Here is a 22,631-nt window from a genome sequence, read left to right on the forward strand (position 1 = left end):
TCCCATGGGTGTTATTTGCTTGAGGGCTTGGCTGAGAGACATGCTCTTGAGCAGCTCCCATGGGTATTCTTTGCTTGAGGACTTGGCTGAGCGCCTCTCATGGGTATTCCATTGACATGTGAATACCCGGATTAGAAAGCACCTCATCCCCGGATTAGAAAGCACCTCATCGGTGGCTTAACAATGGTTCCATTTTGACAGGACTTTTGATGGCAAGGAGGCATCTTCATCAAAAGGGTTGGGAAAATTTATTTGTGGCCATGATTTTCGTCACTCCACGTGGTGAGAAGATGCTCATCAAGTTGAGAAGTTGCATCAGCCGGTTGCTGCACAGAAAAGACCTATGTGAATGCAAGGAGACCATTGACGTTGAGAGTCATTCCTTCTTGAGAGCGCTCTTAATCATGCTAAGAGAGCTCTTAATCATGCTAAGCAATGCAGCCATGCCCTCCTGCTTTAACTAGACAGTGCAGCAAAGAGATGGAGCAATCAGCTGGGCGACACTGTCGGTCAACATTGCTAAGCAGTCGAAGCAGCTAAGAGAAGGTAGCGATGGTTGGCAAAGGATAGCTGTGTGTTGTGGGCAGGCCAACAAACAAAGAGGCGGTCGTCAGAGAAGAGTTGTGAGGCCAGTGCAGCTCAACAGCAAGGGGAAAAGACAGGCTTAGTAGAGTAGCCTAAGGTTGAAGATAACTCTGGGCAGCGCAACCTGTCTTCTCAAGAGGCATAGCAAGGAGAAAGGGTGGCAATGGAGTTGTGGTGAGCTCTGAGAGGAGGCAGGCAGGACAGAGCAAAAGAGGGAACAAAGCTTCGTCATAGCACTGCAGCACAACAGGGAGGAGACGATCGACGAACTCTGCACGGCTTCTGGGGAAGGAGATATGACAGATTCTTCAAAAAATTTTAATTTTAAAAAAATATTCTTAACGGTAATTTAAAAATCAATTTCCAAAAAGAGGATAAGTAACCACTGAGTAGTTACACCTCCATCACCCCTCATTAACTACCTCTCACCCTCAATTTCAAGAAATACATCATATATATATATATATATATATATAACCTCCCCTTCATTTTATTATTGTCTTACTAAAAGTATTCCAAAAAAAAGCATTTTCACTTTTATGTAACCTCTCCTCAACCTTTTCTACTTTTTTGAACTTTTTATGTTTATTCCCCATCACACTAACCTTTTTTAACTTGTGTATATTCTCTTTCTTTTTTTAAAAAACCATCGCATCTTTTTTTATTTTATTAAAAAAAACAAAAACTCTCAAAAAGAAAAAGAGTAGTTTTATTCTTTTTCACGCACACAGCCCCACTTTGTACATATATTTGTGCCTTAATTTACTCCACACATCTCTTTTCACGTCATGGTACATCTACTAGCACGTTTTGCATTTCAACGCTATGAGCTTTATGCATATTCTTCGGTGGTACAGGATTAGTGGATTGTTTTTCTGTTTTGGGAGGATTTAGCCGACATCATGTCAGGCAAGCCATGGTCATCTCAGGATGAGATGACATACTGACATTCATTGCGTTTTATGGCATTCCATGGCTTTTCGCACTTTTTTTTTATTTTCTCCAAGGTCATGGATTTCTTTCACGCACATCTTCACACATCGATTTACTTTGTTTTGATCCTTGCATTCCTCCATTGCCCGAGGTCACGCAGATCTTATTAGTGCCACACGTTTGTTATACCCGTATCACTTGGACTAGAGCATGGTGCATTGCTCCATCACCCGAAGTCACGCGGGTTTTATTAGTGCCACATGTTCGTTATACCCGTATCACTTGGACCAAATCATGGTGCATCACGAGGAGCTCCACATGCCCACTATGGCCTCATCATCAAGCTTTGCATCACCACATCTTGGGTCTTGGGAGGGAGAAGTCCCTCACTTTCATGGTCTACACACTTGAGGTAAAGAGTTTTCCTCGCTTCATTTTTTGGTGCATGGAGGATCTTCTTCATATCGACACATCTTACAGATCCTTTGGCTTGGGTCATGCTCTACGTCAACAGATCTTTGGCATGATCCTTCCTTCTTTTGGGCTTCATCAAATTTATCTCCTCTTTTTATTTGTTGCCTCCTCCATATTTTTATTCATTGCCATCTCATCCAAGTACGTCCGTGGGACCAGATTTGTATTAGAGGTAGGGAGATGTTAACCTCTTTCTGTACATCATAGCCTAGCATTACATACTTCCCCACATGATAGTGCGCGCACACATATATATGCATATCACTTTGGTGTGCACGTATCTTGTATTTTGCCATAGAATACTTGGGTAACATTAAGCTTCATTATATATCTTTTGTAGACTCACCTATGTTTGCCATCATGTAGCACTTGTGCATATGGGATGGATGAGGAAGAACTCACTTCCCCTCTAGCCCAAGTTGTGGGAGCCATCTTGTCTTCTTTTCCTTTGAATTAGATTAAGTCTTGTGCACCTTCTTTGGCTTATACCTTAGAATTTTTGTTGGAATTGGTCTTCCATTGAAATTTTTTGTTCTTATCCTTGGGTGCTAGAGAGTGATCACTACTAGAACTCTAAGAAATATTCTTTCTAGACTGTTCCTCCTACAATAGTAGACTAACAAGCTCCTAATAGGCAAGAGAGACTACATTACCTCTCACAAAAAGACGGAGAAAAGTATTGAAACCCAAATATAGCAAAGAGTTAGCAGCGATATTAAACATATCCTTTTCAGAAATGACTTCATCAATATTGAGAAGTTGCTCTCTCAAGTACTCTAATTTTGTTAAATGTTCATTCATGGCCTCTTTTTCTTACAAATTTTCATTATCAAGTTACCTTCTAAGAAAAGCAATTCTTGGATCAATTTTAGCCTGATACATAATTTCTAGAGTGTTTCATGCAAGCATGGATGTTTTACAAGAGCAAATACGCAGAACAATAGACCTTTTACTTGACAAGATAATCAATGCCAAAGCTTGAGCATCATGTGAATCCCATCTTCTTTGGTCAACAGTAATTTGAGAAACTTGATATCTGATCTATTGGCCCTGACTCCTTTGAGGAGTGGCAAGAGCAACTTACCAGAGCAAGAATCATAACCACTGACATGACCCCATTAGCCCGTTGCATCAAGAACATTTTTTATCATAAAACTTTATAAGAAATAATTCAACCCATCTAATTTATACTCTTTGAAAAGAATACCAAACAAATCATTTATAGAGTTGTTTAAGAGGAAAAGATACAAAAAGAAGACTTAAACTCATGTTAGCAACTGCTTTGGAAAGCTACTAGAAATTATTAGTTGATTGTCAATTGGAGTCTCCGATCAGACTGGAGGCCTCGATCAAACGATTAAAGAAGAACTCATGAGGAATCGCTAATTGGAGAAGGTGAAATCAGACAATTGCAAAAATGGACGATCAAAGAAGTAAGATTAAACGATTGCAAAAATGTATAATCGAAGGTACAGTCAACCGATAAAAACACCGATGGGAGACAGACAATTGAAGGGTCACCGATCGAATGATTGGAGATAACTCCTCCGACGATTAAAAAGGTACAATCAAGAGATTAGACTACTTCATTGAAGAAGCCACGATTCAAAAACCAAAGCGATTACTCTGTGCAACCATTGGAGAAGCTGGCGATTAATGAACCAATGCATTGAAAAAATTGACAATTGTATCGGTCTTCTTCCTTTACCCCAAAAAAAAAAAACTTCACCGTGGAGACTTTTTTGAACAAAGCAACCAACTATGAAAGCTTCAAACAGTTGGAACCCACAATGTTTTGTGGCATTATAGAAGCTATGGAAAGCTTGTAGAACTTGAATAAAAATTTAAAGCTTAAACACCAAAAAACAAGCAACGGAGAGCTTAGCTCTGAAACCACTGTTGGCTTTAATGAAAGCAAAACTGTGAACACTCACTCACAATGCCCACAGATTATATAGAACACAAGGAAGAGAGTGTGTAGAAGGCTAGTTCACGAACACCAAAAGCTCAAGGTACAATGAAATACAAAATGAACAGCAACCCTAAATTGAGAATGAGGTTATTTATATACTAACCCACCCTAAGATGCCCATTCACACCTAGATGGCCATGGAAAAAACCCAGCGGAACAAAAATACCCATAGCATAAGAACATGACCTCACAGTGTAGTTCTACCAAATACCAAATATATACATACAAGCAAAAACTTCCTGCCATAACAAGGGATGGGTCACCTGCTTGTTACTTTTATGCAACATACACTACGATTTTCTTGATTCTTGCAAAAGAGCACACAAGCTTTAAAAAACTTCCAACAACCCCAAGAACATTGCTATCAAATGTAGAATTCTCACTCTACAACATTGTTAGCATCACCACTATCTTTAGCATACATTACAAGCTGAAGCTTTCACACCGAATCAATTATTGTGCACACTCTCAAGTGTACTATTTAATGGAAAAAAATACAATTCCAAGTAGAACTTCATTATAAGAAATGTGCGAGAATTCCATATCCATCACTAGTGTGCTATTTAATAGTACCAAAAACGCAAATTCCAAATAGAACTTCATTGTGAGAAATGTGGGAGAGTTCAATAACCATGACACTTAACCGAATGATTATGCAAGGAATTATATAAACCTTTACATCGTTACGCCAAACCCATCTACTAGCCCATAGATACATTTGCCATTGTTGTTACAGATAAGAGATCATGTTCTAGATCCCCAAGCTGAAAGTGCATGACTTCACTCACAAAAATTTCCTTAAGTGAAACCACTGGATTTCCTTTATAATTAAAATGATTCCTTTTTTTAATGTTTGAAGATTCTTTTAATAACTAGTTAAATCGCTGTAAAGATATTACATCTTCTAAAAGTGACCTGAATGATGCGAGAAATATATACTTTCTTAAGACTGGAATATATTCCACCTCACATGCACTTATTTAACAAGCGCACACAAAACACGAGAGAAGTTTTTGAGAGAATACGAGGACATGATGACAAAATACAAATTTCTACAATTTAACGTTCAACTAGTAGAGTGACTATTAAAACTTGGCAAGTTATGGTCTAAATCAAGAAAACTAGCATGCATATATACAAATATATGTATATATGACATGTATATGTATATAGAACATATGTATACATAAATATGTATATATATTAGTTTTCTTGGTTTAGACCATAACTTGCTAAGTTTTAATACATACATACATGTGTGTGTGTGTGTGTGGAGAGGGAGAGAGAGAGAGAGAGAGAGAACCAGAGATTTGAATGTGAGATATTCTGACAAATTGCTATGCTTGATAAATTCACTTCACAAAACTAAAATAAACAAGGAAAACAACTGTGAACAGAAAACCATCAGAAAATGGGAAAATGATAAAGATGTGCAAAAGCAAAGACAGGAGAAGCCCTTTTTTAAAATCTACCGTTTCGGTTTAAGTAATCACAAAATTTACAACAGTGCTGTCTAACATGACATACAGAGCTACAAGACTAGGACCATTCACACATGATTAATTTCCAAACCATGCAGCATTAATGAACCACTTAATACGCCTTGCATCTAGATCGTATGTCCATGTAGCTCAACCAAATGATCATATCACCCGTCTGATGCCTTCAACTTGCGTGGTCGCTTATTGCTGGGCGGTGATGGTGGACCTTCAGAGAATCTTGCAGGAGCCTGTAGAGAAAGGTTAAATAGTGCAGTAAAAAACATTTCTAATTTTCTTACCATTTTCTAAACAGCAACTATGATGCTATTAGTTTTACCTTCCGCTTATGCTCTCGCTTGCCAGTTCGTTCTCCTGCAAATGCATCACCGAAACCTCAAACTAGGATGTAAAAACATATTAAAGCAGGCATACCATACAACCACATGAACCTTCAAACAAATAGATGAATCTCACCAGTAAAACTATCTGGATCACTTCCCACCGCTACTGTCCATGAACGATCATGGTCACCTGCACGATGTGATCTCTGCAAACACCATGGATTAAATGTGTTCCTCAGATACTATGATTGCAAGGGAGTAATGGCCAAGGAGGGATAGGAATCGAGGGAGACAGGAGGCTGGGCAAACGTGTCATAATACCATTGTTAATGTAAACACCAGTAATTTTTGCTACTCTCCTCCCAGAATGAGACAACTAGAAGTCAAGCATGATAATACATGGACATGATAAGTTCAAGATGCTGGTGCGATGAGGTCCAGTGTTCAAGCAAGCTAAGAAGTATCAAAAGAAAGAAAAAAGAAAGCTGGTTAATGTATCATGGAGAGAGGAAAAGTACATGAGACGAGAGAGAGAGAGAGAGAGAGAGAGAGAGAGGAATCAATGACCACCATCCCTACAGGCAGAGAGGAAACACAAGTCTTCACAAGGGCCCAGGCACATGCTGTTTTCCTGTGCCATATCCCCCTTTCTTCTTACCCCTCTTCCTTGCCAAAGGGAACATGGTTATTCTGTCCCAAACAGCTGCTCCGCCATTGCCCTACCACTAAGCAAAAGAGGAAAGACAAGCTAGTCTTTTCAATTTCACTTACCTTCGGTGTGCTTGGTGTTGGTGGAATATCAGCATAGGGATTATCCCTTAGCACTGAAACCTCCGTCCCTCTCCATTGCAACTGATCATAGCCCAACAATCAAAGTAAATTCTTACTGCTCAAGGACGAAAGCCAATCCTATCTTATATCATGTCTGTGCATGCCTATTCCTTGCCTGCTTAGACAGCAGACGACCTCAAATAGAATCACCAGCTCAAAAGCATACAATGCCTTGTGAACAACTACATCAACTTCACCTATTATCCACTTCCAAGGAAACCCCAGGCGAACCAACACAGAAACCACCCAAGAGGCTGTGCATGGAAACCCTTAAACAGTGAGTTAAAATGTGAGCAGAATTATGTATATTTCACAATTGGGTTTCTAAAATTGCACCAATAACCATGAAGCTTGAAGCAGACCAGTAATACCTGCTTCTTTAGATTCAACATCGTCAGCACTTCCTTGCGAAGTTCCAAATGTTCGGCACAAACTGCTTGTGTAGGGATCTTAGGCTTGGTCTGAACCTGCTTGGAAGTAACTCTGAGTTAATGAGAAAGCATGTGCACACGCATGCAGCCAAAACACACACACACCCGGCCCCAAAATGTGCATGGTCACACACTCACAAACACACACACATGCTGTTGCAAGAATGTGTGAAACACAGAAAATGACAATGGAGAGAATCGAAATACCCCAAGTTCTTCGAGTGTTTGTTCAACACGTTTGGATAACCTTGCCCCGCCAGGTGGCACAATTGTATGCACCAATTGTGTCAGCAATGCGCCCCTTGTGAAGACACGAGGCTACAACAAAGACAAACCCAAATTGTCAATGGTTAACTACAAAACACACGCGCGCACGCACACATGCATATATATTGTTTTTTAGACGATTTATGCATTTAGACAAGCACAGAGTCCATCAATAAAGACAAGCCTTGGAGAACATAAAAGGGTGTGGAGGGAATGGACTCCTCTCGAGCCCTCCATAGGTATATTTCTTTTGTTCAGAAGTAACAAAGTCCAGGTTCTTAACGTCTTTTTAACCATCATAGGGAGCCTTGAATGGAAAGGAATGTCACGTTCTTGGCTTGTTAGATTTTCAAACTAGTTGTAGGTGAACAGGGGAAGGGTTAGGAGAAGGACATGGTTCTCTTTTGCTTTTAGGGATGGTGGTAAAATTACCAGAATCACTACAGATTTGGGGATGGGGCTCTGATCTTAAAGGAGAAGAGGGTGGAGGAACTTTTTTTTTCTCAGTTTTGGATTGAGCTCTTCTAGGACAGCCCTTAAGGAGGTGACCTTTGATTCACAAAAGAAACAAAAATTTGAGAAATTCTTGTATGTTGTCTAAAGTAGGGGACCTCCACAGTCACTACCCCCCCTTCCCCTGTCCCGTCCAAAAAAAAAAAAGAAACAAACTGCCAAAAGCAGAGATAAAGCCAGAGGGACTCTTTCTGGCAGACAGAGATAAAGCTAATCAGCATTTGAAAGTCCTGCTCACACAACTTCAAAACAAATTCAACATAACTCCTCTCTAAACATTGATCTTTAACAGTCAGGGCTTATCTAATCCCCTGACAGCAAGAATCATTTCTTCTTGGCTGCGTAATAAGGGCTTAATACCTGATTTTATAGCTCTTCAAGATCTCAAGGTGGGAAGTGTGGTGCTCAAGAAGAGGTTATTGTACATTAATAAAGAGTACATCTAGTATTTCACAAACCACAATAGTGGCAAAGGGGGAGTGCCCTTGGCATTCATCCAAATGGAAGGACTCCATTCTCATTAGTTCTTCTATTGGGTTTTCTATATTCCTGGAATCTCCCTTGGAGTTCTTTCCATCATCTTTGTTTATGCCACTGGATCCCAAAACACCAGACCCCAACTCTAGCAATCTCTTCATTTCAATTCCATGTCAATTTGTAACGTACCTAGTGCTAATCCTCAGCATTAATGGCCTAATCCAGCAGGGCTAGGGGCGCCTTGGGATTAGGAGAAAGCAGGCTAATATAGGTGGCTAAGGTTATTATTCATAAATCCATGTGTACTGGGTAGTACCCCTCCCCTACAAATACCTTCACTGTGACAGATGCAAGGCCCGGATAGAGTGGTTCCACATGGAGGGCAGGATTCCTGACCACCTAGCGAAGCTTTGCCCCAGGATGGATTGTGATTACTCACCATCCAAACCCATGCCCGAGACTCTCCGAGAGGAGGGCAGTTCTGACAGTTCTGCCTCCCACCGTGCTTAGATGGTGGATTGTCTCATGAAACATTCAGGGCTTGGGTGGACTCAAGTGCTTGAGGAGGCGCAGGATCCTCGGAGAGGAGCTTCACAGAGCCGTAGTCGGTGGTCTAAGTGGTCCCTGGCCCCAGAGTCCATGATGGATCTTCACAGAGATGGTGCTTATGGCTTTAGCTCAGCATTCGAGGACAGATTTGCAGCCAACCACCTTCAAGTTTGGGACCACCTTAAACCGGCCCTTCAACAGTCCTCCCCAGCTTCAACACAGGAGCACCCCCGACAGCCCTTGATATGGAACCCTCTAGTCCGGGTACCCAGTGGTCACATGCTGTGTGCCCATACAGCCACACGTGTCATGGGCAGCTCTAAGCATGGGCCCAACGTAGTCTCTCAGGGATTGGTTACTTTTCAGACAGCTTCCCCCCAAAGGCCGAGTGAGGAGCCTGACTGGGATATGGAACCCTCTAGTCCGGGTACCCAGTGGTCACATGCTGTGTGCCCATACAGCCACACGTGTCATGGGCAGCTCTGAGCGTGGGCCCAACGTAGTCTCTCAGGGATTGGTTACTTTTCAGACAGCTTCCCCCCAGAGGCCGAGTGAGGAGCCTCACTGGGATACAAGGCAAGGACAGCCTTGACATCAACTCTTCCATCCCCCCGGAGTGGCTTACCCCGATCCTGGACCCCCCACCCCTGCAATGCTTGGGAGTGTTCACCAGACATGACATACCTTTGGCAATGCATGGTGCTGACGAGAGTTTAGCCTTCCTCACTTATTCTATCGCACCTCAGGGCAGACTCGTCAGAGCATAGCCCCCTTCCGAGGATCTCAGCGGATGCACTATGCAGAGAGTGCAGGTGATTGGTTTCCACGAGCATGTTTGGTACATCGACCCCTCCGTAGGCTGAGTTGGGGCTTGAAGTTTCTTGATGCTCAAGCAGTCACATACTGACCGAGATAAGTCCTTGCTCATGATGATTGTTCTCACTCTCTTAGGCAACACAAAGGATAAATCAATTCTGGTGGAACATTGCACATGTTCAGTGCCCAGTGATCATTTGATTGGGCAAGATCTGCCTATGATAATACTAAACACATTATGTTTGGTATGGGTGTCAACCCAAGTTTCCCTTGAGAATTAGAACTTGAAGATGTAGTTCTAGGTGTAGCCCTAGAAAGAATTGACCTATTGTACGGTCAATTCTACAATTGTGCATTTGGCAAAGGAAAGGGTACAGTAAGAGAATTATATCATGGGTGTTCTGGTTTAGACACTGTCTTGATAGGAATAGGAACACTTTCAAAGGTCATTTATGACGAGTGTTCAAATATCTGATACTCCTTTGGTTCTCACAGAGAGAAGGTATTTTATAATATCCCCTAGGTATGAGGAATTACCCAATCTTGATAGGATAGGTAATTTGATTGGCTATGACAATTGTCTCTATGATGTCAGATCATACCAGATCATACGATTCCTCTGGAGTTGGATCGAGGGATTCTTGTGTTCCTAGTTTCAGTTGGCCATATCGCCTTCCTCAAATTCACAACTCAACCTCTTTGGGTTCGCATATTAACGGTTGGGAGATGAGCTAGCCTACACCCCTCTTAGGGGGTTTGTTCTAATCACTTGTGTTCCATGCAGTTGTAACACAATTCAGTTGGTGACCTCAACATAGTGGAAGCTAGCACAAACAGATTCAAAGACATTGGCTAGGTTCTCAAAGGGTATGAAAAATGGCAGTGGTCTTTGTAACGGAAGGGCAACTGTAACATGGAAATCTTATCAATCGTGAATATTGATCAAACACATCCCAGGTATCACATCACATCCCATAAGCGGTGCTACCAAGAAGTCTTCATGATCCAAATAGCCCTAAATCTGTATACGAAGCTTCCCTATGATAGGAGTGACTTTAATTTCTTTGCCCTCAAAGGCAACATCTACATGAAAATCCATATCCAACTCCTTAGGCTTTAACCCAAGAGCAGTAGGTGTCTGAATAGATATAGAGTTATCTCTAGAGACATAATAAAAAAGGAACAATGTTGTTTGATCCTTCAACCTACCCCAAGCCTTGCATAAAATTCTACTCTTACGTTCATGTGCAATATTACCCTATACATCAGTATGACATTCACACTTGGTTTTGCATCCTGCACATTAGTCTTTTTGACATTCTGAGGGCACTGAGGTTTCATGTGATCCTTGCTGCCACATAAGAAACATTTCCACTCTTTCATGCATTCAAAAATATGCTGTTTGGACAGCTTGGGATCATCCTTCTTACCCCTCGACTTCTTTTCAGAGCCCCCTTTTACGCCCTTGGACTCATTGGGCATAAATTTAGGTGGCTGTCCACCCTTTTTCTGCTCATTTCCAGCTCTGAATTTTCCTTTGTATGAGCTAAATTCTTACCTTTTTGATGCTCCCTTGCCATGCAGGTCCTCGGAAATAGTGGCTGAATATATTAGCTCCTGTAAAGTGCTGTGAGGATAAACTGCTAGGCTCTTCTAAATGATTCATTGCAGCCCTAACTCAAATTTCATTTTCTTCTCGTCCTCACTGATTGTCATGAAAGGTGTGACCTTGAGAAGATCCGCCAAAATTTTGAGACATGAAAAAACGGATTCGCCTTCATCCTTTGTTAATCAATCCCATTCCTTCTGTACATCTTTTTCAAAGTGGGGAGGAAGAAACTGATCATAGAATTGCTCCTTAAAAGTACTCTAGGTTCGAGGAGTTGTTTTGTCTAAGAGCTTTGCCATCCACCAATCACTCGCAGTCTCTTTAAGATGCATTCCCACATGCCTGAGCATAGATTTTTCTGGGAAATCCTCAGTGCAGAAGGCTATTTCAAATCGCCTTATGAATGCAAGTGCCTTAGTGGTGTCCAACTTTCCATTATAGCTCTCAAACTTAATGTCCTTGTCCCCCGACTTGAATTCTTTGGCCCCCTTGATGTGCCGAGCATCCCATCGCACATGTTTGTCATCTCCTCCGACATATCTACGATGACGGCGATGCCCAGATCTAGGGCTGTTTTCCTGTGCAAAACCCTCCACTCAAGATGGAACTCTTGGAGCAAGAACATACCTACAAGGTAGAGATGTCACTGATAATGCATTTAGATCTTCCGCGTCTCTCATGTGGGCTGAAAACCCTTCTTCATCTGCTAGGGCTGCATGCCGATGTACATCATTCCCTCGGGCTGCATGCCCTCTCACATCACTCGTTCAGGCTGCATGCCCTCTCACACGACATCATCAGAAGCAGAAGTCTCTTCACAGGATGGCTTGCAAGGTTGCCGTGTGAAAACCCACTTTCTCTCATCATCAAATACAACATCACCATGGCTTTTCAAACAAGTAACAACCAACTCTCGAGGTTTCTCAATCCCCATCTATTGTACAATTGCATCAAAAGTGACCACATCTGCCTTAACCTGAGACTTGGACTCAATAACCCTCTTATACATCCGGGACCCTTTGCAAAGCACGGAGCTCTTCAAGCTCATTGCTGATCTTCAGTCCTAGCAGCTAATTGTGAATCGTTACCTGCGAAACCCGCAACTCAGTCTCTATCTCTATCCTCTTCCCGCATGCGACGAACACGCATGATAGAATCCTCCATAGATTGATCTGAATGGCTGCCCATGATGTATTTACCAGAGTCTTCAAATAGAAAAAGAATTTACGTGCCCCAGAATTGCTCCCTACCAGCTTCCCAAGAACGATACTGAATAGACTGCAAGGGTGCAACAGTGCCCCTAACGGATAGGAGGGCCACGAAGTCTTTCCACACGCTCACTACCGCTTAAACCAAAGGTAGCTTCTTTCGAAGCGCAACAGTAAGACGAGGGCTACCTCAAAATCCTAACCTTCTTTCACATATAATGACTCCTTACAACCATATCCAACATCATGTATGGCATAAGCTTTGTAGAAAGCCAGGCTCTGATACCAATGTAACGGAAAGGCAACTATAACCCAGAAATCTTATCAATCATGAATACTGATCAAACACATGAAACATGCCAAAGTAAAGAGAGAAGAAGACAACTTTGCACAATACACCACACTAGGGGCCAGTAGATGGGCTGCCCCCTCCCCCCCCCCCCCCCCCCCCCCGCGCGCCCCCCCTTTATTCGTAGATTACCAAAAAGGAGTCTACTTCAAATACAACCTTGCAGGTGCCCAAGGATTCTCCACTGACTAGCACCTGATTCTTCTAGTAAAAGATGAAAACAGTAACATATATATATATATATATATATATATATATATATATATATATATATATATATATATATATATATATATACCTAGATGAATTTAGTGTTCCACCATGGAACTCGAGAGCTTTCCCGGCTTAAAGCACATGTCGGACAGCCATGGACAACCCACAACAACCTAAGACAGCCTTGTATAGTTGTCTCCAACCCTGCAGAGCCCATAGAGCAAATCGACCAGCCAGCAGGGGGTTGAACCAGTAGTCGACTAGCCTCCAAGGTGTTGTACCAACAGTCGACCAGCCTCAAGGGTGCCTAAAAAGTGCATTAGGTGATCCTTCAGGAGGAGTCACTTAGAGTTGGTATCAGAGCTAAGCTAATCACAAAGGCAAGAAAGAAGCAACATTTGTGCGTCATTTATGTTTTTTCAAGGTCGTCTGATTGAGGCATCTCTCAACCACATTTTGATCTTCCAAGAAGTAGGTGCTTTTTTAGGTTTTTTTGGCAAGATAGGATTCATACGGATTCTGAGAGAACGGGGAGGAAGGGAGGATTTGTATACATGGGTGCATGGATGATACTTATCCCGGAAATCCTTGTTTTATAAAGTGTTTCAATGTGTTATGAGCCCTTGCATCGGATGACAACTATGTTAGATGTTTGGGGGACACTAGATTAGAAAGCATCAAAACAAGGTTTTGCAAATGTTTTCTTTGCTAAGTTAGTTTGTGGTCTTCCAGCTAGACAGTTGATTGATCATAGGATTGCTTGGATCCCACGCTCTCAGCCTAGGAGTATTGCATCCTACAGGATGAACCAGGTGGGGGAGGACGAGATTGTCTGACAACAGTTGGAATATATCAAGATTGGGATAGATCGCAAAGTATATTTCCCTATGGGAGCTCCTTTAGGATGATGAGAGTTGTCGGACATGTGTGAATTAATTCACTGTTTGTCCCAGAGGTTTACCTATAGGTTGGACCATGACATGGGGTGGCGGTGTAGTGCACCAAGACCTAGTTGGGAAAGAATTGATCACCCTGACTTAGCTTTCAAAGTCTCAAGGAAATTTTATATGGTGTGTATCCTAGTGGTATGGGATGCTAGGATTTGCAGCATGCAGCGTTTATGGGTGTATCTATATTTTGTAACCTTGCTACGTCCTATCTTTATGGCGGATGGTAGACAGAGTTTACGCAAGACTTCACAAGAAAATCGGAAGGGCAATTTGGATGGAGTTGCTAGGATCGGGAGGGTGAATCTTTAATCCAATTTTGTGCTGACTTATATGATTTGATGAGCATTTCATTCAAAATCAGCAATAGGTCCAAGCGGGTCTACCATAGGGTAATTATTCCCCATAAGGATAGGACATAGCAAGATTACAAAATATAGATACACCCATAAACGCTGCATGCCGTCGAATCTCTGGATGACCTATTGTAGGAGCGTTGCAACAATCATAAGAGACCTCTCCCCTAATCTCCGCAAAATCTCTGGATGACCTGTTGTAGGAGCGTTGCAACAATCATAAGAGACCTCTCCCCTAATCTCTGCAAAATCTGGTATACAGACTGTATCATCACGGAACAACAACCGGTTCCGAAAGAAGAAAAGGTATTAACGATCCTCGAGTCGTGGTCTAAAACTTGACAAAATCAGAAAGGTAATTTGGATGGGGTTGCTAGGATTGGGAGGGTGAATCTTTAACCCAATTTTGTCGTGACTTATATGATTCCTTGAGTCAGACCGATGGGCATTTTATTCGGAATTGGCAGTAGGTTCAAGTGGGGATCTCCATTGATTTAGACCACGACTTGAGGATCGTTCCACCCGGTAGGTTGGAAGGTAGTCAATACCTTTTCTTTTTTCGGAACCGGTTGTTGTTCCATGATGATACATTCTGTATACCAGATTGTGCTGAGAGATTAGGGGAGAGGTCTCTTATGATTGTTGCAACGCTCCTACAACAAGTCATTTGGAGATTCGACGGATTTATGCTTTTTTCTGATCATCCTCACTCTGATTAGCAGATGGAGAGGGTGGAATCACGTTTTGGAAGGTTATGCTTTGTGCATACAGCTCCAGGCGACCGTTTTATTGGGAGAGGTACATCCCTATGGTCGAGTTTGCCTATGATACTACTAAGCATATAGTTTTGCCAATAGCTAGAATGTATTTGGTAAGAGTATCAACTTCCTAACTACAAATGTTCAAGAGGCAGTGCATGCAAGAGATGCTGAGTTGCACAGCTTCATCATTCAGCAAAAGTTACCTGCACACGGTTCTGGTCTTCTCTAGACACCCATATTTTATTGCTCAACTCTTACTACACCTTTTGCTTTATTACTGTTTTGCAAAGCACACTATGCCTAGACATCAGCACTCTCTATCATGAAGGAGCCGGTATACCTTCTTTTATTCAATGCTTTTTTGATGTAATGCTCTCTGCCTCCTCCTTTTTGAAGGATGGAGCATAGATGTAAATGTTTTTTCAGATAGTTTATTTTTCTTTTTCCCTTTAAAAGAGTACCTAGGGCTTAGTTATGAGGATAGGAGGAACCCAACTGTTGGAATTAGGGTTGCAGGAAAGCGCACACAGCTTGGAGAAGGAGAAGCAAGAATGCACACAACACAAAGTGTATTAGATTATGTCAATGTACAAAGATAAGTTAGCCCTAGTATGATGGGCGTATATACAAGCTGGGGGAAAAAACCTCCTAAAGAGGGAAAAAGTGCCCCGGCGGTCCTAAGTGTGTTCACACACATCACTGCCTATATATATATGGCAACAAATCCCCCCTGGGAGTGATGGTGTGAACGAGAGCTGGCACTCATGTATAGGGGAATGCCATGCCCGAAGTAGATCAGTCCACAAAGGGGAGCAAGCCCAAAGCTTTGCGGAAAGCTTCGAACTTCTCACGAGGAAGCGCTTTTGTGAAAAGATCGGCGAGGTTGTCTTGTGTTGGCACATAGGCCAAGCTGATCTCTCCTGCTGAGAGTCTCTCCCTGACATAGTGATAATGCACCTCAATGTGCTTTGTGCGAGCATGAAAAACTGGGTTTCTCGCAACTGCCAATGCGCTCTGACTGTCAGTGAAGATAGAGGTGGCAGACTCCTGTCCAACACCCAAGTCAGCCATAAGCCGTCTGAGCCACACACACTCAACCGTAGCTGTGAAAGCTGCCCTGTACTCAGCTTCACAACTCGAAGTGGCCACAGTAGGTTGCTTCTTGCTCAACCAAGATATGCATGAGCTGCTGAGCATGAAACAAAAACCACTTGTGGACACTCTTGTGTCATAGCAACCAGCCCAATCTAAGTCCGAAAAAGCATGTAAATCTGGCGGCAACGATCCCCCTTGGGATAAAACAACCCAAGATGTATGGTGCCACTCAAGTAGCGAAAGATGCGTTTAACTGTCTTCCAATGCTGAGACCCTAGGCTATGCATAAACTTGCTCACCAGTGAGACTGCAAACTGAATGTCCGGCCTCGTAATGCATACATAAATAAGGCAACCAACAGCTGTCTGATAGAGTGTGACATCAAAGTGATCTCCAGCATCATAAAGACTTAACTTCAAACCTGTCTCCATTGGAGTAGCAATAGGCTTACAGTCTTCAAGGCCAAATCTCCGCAACAATGTCTCAATATACTTTGTCTGACACAAAGCAATACCTCCATCACACTGCTTAAATTGTATCCCCAAATAATGATGCAAATGCCCCAAATCTGACATCTCAAAAGAGGCATTCAAATCAGCCTTAAAATCAGCAATATGACTTTCATTTGGTCCTGTGAGCAGCATGTCATCGACATAGAGAGCAATGATTAGATGTACACCATCCACACGTTTAACATACAAAGTGCTTTGTGTTGGACTATTTTGAAACCCATGTGCAGTCAAATATGCATGTATCTTTTCATACCAAGCTCGTGGAGCTTGCTTTAAACCATATAAAGCCTTTTTCAACCTGCACACTTTGTTTTCTTGCCCTCTTTGAACAAAACCACGAGGCTGCGATACATACACCTCCTCATGCAAATCTCCATTCAAGAACGCAGTCTTTATGTCCACTGATGTACATTCCAACCATTATGAGCTGCCAATGTACAAATGCTACGAATGGTAGTCATACGACAAGTGGGAGCAAAGGTCTCATCAAAATCAATGCCCTTTTCTTGAGCATAACCCTTTGCAACAAGTCTAACCTTCTAACGATCAACACTGCCATCTGGCTTTCGTTTCAACTTAAAAACCCACTTACATCCAATGGCCTTTTTACCAATAGGCAAATCACACAAAGACCATGTACCATTCTTCATTATAGCATCATATTCACTTTGCATTGCAGCCAACCAATTTTCTGAATTTTGTGCCTCATCAAATGAAAGAGGTTCTTCCTCTTCACACATACTAGACACAGCCAAAGCATAACAATCTGATGCATAAGAGGCATGCTGAAAACCTGAACGAGTACGACTAGTCATAGGTGCATCAATCTTACTATCACGCAAGGTTTGCACCAGCCATTTAGGCATACCTCTAGCCTGCTCATTTTCAGCCCTATCCTCATGAGTTACATCCTGTAAATCTGCATTAGAAATAGGCTGATCTATGACGTCGTTTGAAATCTACATAGGCTGAATATTTGCCTCATTAGGACTTACATTTGAATTCCCACCTGTAAAGACAGGCAACAACGTATCAAATACATCCCGTGAGCTCACACCTGTCTCTTTGGTACATGATAACAAGGGCTACACAGCATCTTCCACAAAAACAACATCTCGACTAATCAAGATACGCTTTGACTGCGGATGATACAATCTGTAACCCTTGCTTTCAGCACTGTAACCAACAAAAATGCATTTGACAGCCTTATCATCCAATTTTCTGCGTTGTTGCACAGGCACTAAAGCATAGGCCAAGCAACCAAAGACACGCAAGTGACCAATAGAAGGCTTCCTGCCATGCAAAGCTTCGTATGGAGTAATAGACTGCAAGGCCTTAGTGGGACACCTGTTGAGTACATATGCAGCACACATGACAGCCTCAAGCCAAAACGCATGTGGCAAAGCTTGGCTCTTGACCATACATCGTGCCATCTTCATAAGTGACCTGTTCTTTCTCTCAGCAACACCATTTTGCTGAGGGGTATACGGCACTGTACATTGGTGTTTTATCCCACGACTAGCCAGAAATGCATCAAACTCTTTAGACATGTACTCCCCCCCTTGATCAGAACGGAGGGTGCCCACAGTACAATTGGATACATTTTCAACCATAAGTATAAACTGTTTGAAGCACAAAAACACTTCGGACTTTGCCTTCAGTGGATATACCCATGCATGCCTTGAGTAATCATCAATGAAAGTCACGAAGTACAAGTGTTTACCAAATGATGGAGTTTGCATAGGCCCACATACATCACTATGTACAAGCTGCAATTTGCGAGTGGCCCGCACAGAACCATCCTTTGGAAACGCAGAACGCTGCATTTTACCCAAAATACAGCCTTCACAAATATGTTTCAATGGTGCCTCAAGAGGGGGCAATGAAGCAACCATATCAAATTTCTGCAAACGCAGCAAACTAGCAAAGTTCAGATGACCAAAACGAGCATGCCATAGTTTTGCATCTGAAACTGCTTTTTCATCAGAAACTGCATTTGCTGAATCTTCCACACACTTGTCATAAGAATTGAGCCTATACAGCCCACGAAACAAGGTGCCAGATACAATAATCGTATCACCAGAAGTCAAATCATGAACAGTACATCTGTCATCCACAAATTTGATTACAAATCCAAGTCTAGTAAGCGCAGAGACAGACAATAGATTCTTCTTTATCCCTGGCACATACAAAGCATCTGAAAGTGTGAAAGCACTACCATTTGCAGCAGTAAGCATAATTTTACCAATGCCCTTCACTGGGTAAGAAGCATTATTGGCACATGTGACAGTATTCCCATTAGGAATAGCCTCAAGAGAAGTGAACATATCACGATGCGAGGTAATGTGCTTTGTAGCACCACTGTCAAAATACCAAACATGAGAGTCAACAGAAACTGCCAAACATGCATCATGTACAGATGGGTCATACTGGCAATACACGCTAAACGTCCATTCTATATCCTGCACAACATTTGCAGAATCTGCATTTGCAGAAGCATCCGCTATTGTGGCTGCATTTGACTCTTTCTTCTTTGCCTCTTTAGCCTTTAGCTTGGGGCAATTCTTAATGACATGATCATTTGCCTTACAATAGTTGCACTTGGTCTTTTTCTTGCCTTTATCAAGAGCCTTCTCAGACTTATTGTTGCTACCTGTGGAAGGAGAAGAAGTTGCAGACCTACTAAGAGGAGAAGAAACAGTGGAAGGGACTGCCTTACCACTTCTCCTCTGCTGCTGGGCAACAATAAATGCTTGATCAACTGCACGCTGCCTGGCCCTGTTTTGCCTGGACTGCGCTTCTTGGAAGAGCTTGTTGACTAGAGTATCATACTTGACAGCATAATCAGGTCTGTCCTCATTAAGAAGTCTCCACGTGGAAGCAAAAGTCTGATATGTCTCACATAAAGCATCAAGAACAGTCTGCACAAGAGAATGATCAGGAATAATCTCACCTGCAGAAATCAACTGTTCTTTGAGATCTTTAATCTCAGCAAGAAAAACATTCATGTCATCATCTTCTTGCATAATCTTCAATTCTAGCTCTTTACGCAGGTAAGCGATTTTCGCCTCATTACGACCTGCATACAAACCAGCTAGAATATCCCAAGCCTGTTTTGCTGTTTTAGCTGAACGAATATGTGGAGTGATGTTACGTTTGACAGAAAGTGCAATCAAGGCATGAGCCTGCGCATCTTTACCATCCCAACGAGCTTGTTCAGCAGTGGATAAAACAGCAGCAACAGTAGAGCTGCTAGAACCTGCAACATCCTCAACAGACCCTACATCCACAGAACCTGGACGTATATCCGTACCCTGCACAATGTTCCACACTCCTTTTGCAACCAAAACATGCTGCATCATGTATGCCCAAAGTGGGTAGTTGCTGTCTCCATCCAGTTTGTCTTCAGCAGACAACATGCGAATACATCATTGCTGTTATCAGCCATGGCCACTGACTGAAACTGATGCAAAAGCTACCTGTAATGAAGTAAACACTGAACAGAAAACAACTCATGCTATGTAGTACGGTCCACAGTAGAGTACGTATGCCTGTTTTGCAAAAAACTGCACTGTCGAAATTTCTGCAGAAAATGACGAAAACACTTGTGCAGAACTTGAAATGCAAAAATGGAGCCCGAAACGACCTCACATGCAGAGTATAGGGACCTGGAAGCGCTCGTGAAAACTCACCTCAATCGGAGAACGTGAGTCGGAGGGTGCTGGCGGCGTAGCCCTGGGAGCCGATGCCTGCTCTGATACCAATTGTTGGAATTAGGGTTGCAGGAAAGCACACACAGCTTGGAGAAGGAGAAGCAAGAATGCACACAACACAAAGTGTATTAGATTGTGTCAATGTACAAAGATAAGTTAGCCCTAGTATGATGGGCGTATATACAAGCCGGGGGAAAAAACCTCCTAAAGAGGAAAAAAGTGCCCCGGCGGTCCTAAGTGTGTTCACACACATCACTGCCTATATATATATGGCAATACCAACAGGCAGAAATGTCTGCCACAAGCGTGGATCCTCAACCTCCGCGCGGAATATATTTTAGAGATAAATGACACCAAAGCCTATTGCCAAAAACTCGGGGCTGGTTCAGCACGGTAAACTATAGCTGGGATTATATCACAATTTCTCCAACCTCAAAGCAGGTTATCTTTACTCAAGGAGGGTTCCAAGTATGTGTGATCCTAACAACTGAGGAAGTCAAAAGTGGCACCATTGGAGCTTTGGGGAAAAGAGAGGATCAGGGGAAAAGAAGGAAGAGGAGAGGAGGGGGGGATGTGGGGTGGTTGGACACCTTCCTCGCCAAAGAGCAAGCCAGGGTGGGTTCACAAGATGTGATGATCCTTCCAACTGCTCCTGCAGGTTCATAGCTCCACATCTGGCAATGTGGCATATCAACTTGTTAAGGCCTATCAGTCATGTAGCAATTAGAAAATCCTGCCACTATATAAGCCTTCTTAGCAGCAGAAACCCTAATGCCACTCTGCACGAGATCATGAAACAATCTTGCAGCAATTCATCAGACGCCCCCATGTCATGTTAGTCTAAAGCAAGCTGCAATCATATGGTGCCTCTACGTCTAGTTCTCCTACAGCATTGGGACATTCTACTGATCACCGTGGCATCATGCATTGGATAGCCATTGTCTTTGTCATTGTGTTACGCAAGGAGGTTGGGACCCAAATGCAGGTTTAATCTTATGAAAACGTAAATGAAGAGAGTTGTGCAAGGAAAACTTTAGAGGATGCATATAAGCCTTCTGTACCCACATACTCAAACACCTACATCCTCATGGTTCTACCTCAAAAACCTTGCTAACCTTGCCATCTCTCAGCCTGCAAGCACCACCTTCATAAGTGGTCATCATAGAGTAGCTACAAGTTGCCTCCCACCTTAGAAAGAGGGGTCAAGCTGGTCATAGTAAGCCTTCAATTGGCTTGCGTATAGCTTGCTAGTAAGAATCACATCATAGAAAACACTTTGCAAGAAGATAGACAGAAGCAATCATTCAATTAAAAGATATTAAAAAAAGGGTAGCATGAGAATGTGACCAGCCGAGTTCCATTTAATGCTGTTACAAAAGCTGATGTCAACGAAGGTGTGGCAGCAGCGGTAGCAGAGGGGCGGGGTGGATGCACCGGGGATGGAGACCCAGGTCTAGCCGGAGTAGATGGAGCTTTCTCTGCAGCATCCCCATCGGCAGCAAGGGCAGAAGTGTCTACATCATTGCTAATCTGTTTCTGAAAAAAAAAAAATTCAATTTGTGTAATTTATATTTGAACTTGAACTTATATTAATTTTTATAGTTATATTATGTTTATGTTCAAATAATTATAAGAATTACTGATGGGCTGAACAAATGCCGCATGATTTACCTTGGCAAGACGGGCCTCTAAGATGCGTTTGGCCTCAGCTAATACCTGTTTGAAACCAAAATGATAATATTTGTCAAAATCCAAATTGGTTGGGCATGCCCTCTTGATACTCACCACAAATAAATACTGTGAATAACATAAATAGTTTAAAAAAACCTCAGCATCCTCCCGTTCTTGCTGGCGTGATTGAGATAAGACCGCTCCCAACGCACGCTTACGCTCCATTTCATGTGCCGTGTTGTACGATTCCTGCCAAAATATTCATAAGAGTTAAAACTAAACAAGCTATTCCTCAAACCCCACCTTATGCAAACATCAACAGGATACACAGGTCAACAGACCCTTCCTAACATGGCTAAATCCATGACATTACAGACTCTAGCCTCCTGCTTCTCTAGCTGATACAACCTAGCAAGCTAGAGCTGAGGGATTCAGATTTCACAGAGAGCTCAATATTGGGTCCTATAAGCCTTGTTAGCTAGATATAGAGGTCACTTTTTTCTTGACAGGGGTTTCAAGGGAACTCT

At 42.5% G+C, this 22,631-nt stretch overlaps 1 protein-coding gene across 1 annotated transcript in view; it reads right to left on the reverse strand.

Moving 5' to 3' along the window:
* Nucleotides 1-5,370: 5,370 nt before the first annotated feature.
* Nucleotides 5,371-22,631, reverse strand: part of LOC147617497 (myb-like transcription factor family protein) — an 86,299-nt gene continuing 69,038 nt past the window's right edge. The window contains exons 8-16 of the mRNA XM_086775749.1: nt 22,261-22,353; nt 22,105-22,149; nt 21,781-21,969; nt 7,256-7,366; nt 6,989-7,084; nt 6,558-6,638; nt 5,920-5,992; nt 5,783-5,817; nt 5,371-5,693 (exon numbers count right to left, since the gene is read on the reverse strand). Of these exons, the coding sequence (XP_086631875.1) occupies nt 5,613-5,693; nt 5,783-5,817; nt 5,920-5,992; nt 6,558-6,638; nt 6,989-7,084; nt 7,256-7,366; nt 21,781-21,969; nt 22,105-22,149; nt 22,261-22,353 (804 nt within the window). The 3' untranslated portion in view covers nt 5,371-5,612. The remainder of the gene's footprint in view (nt 5,694-5,782; nt 5,818-5,919; nt 5,993-6,557; nt 6,639-6,988; nt 7,085-7,255; nt 7,367-21,780; nt 21,970-22,104; nt 22,150-22,260; nt 22,354-22,631) is intronic.

Source organism: Cibotium barometz, chromosome 36 (assembly GCF_041138505.1).
Source record: "Cibotium barometz isolate CiBa-2024 chromosome 36, ASM4113850v1, whole genome shotgun sequence".
Taxonomy (NCBI): Eukaryota; Viridiplantae; Streptophyta; class Polypodiopsida; order Cyatheales; family Cibotiaceae; genus Cibotium; species Cibotium barometz.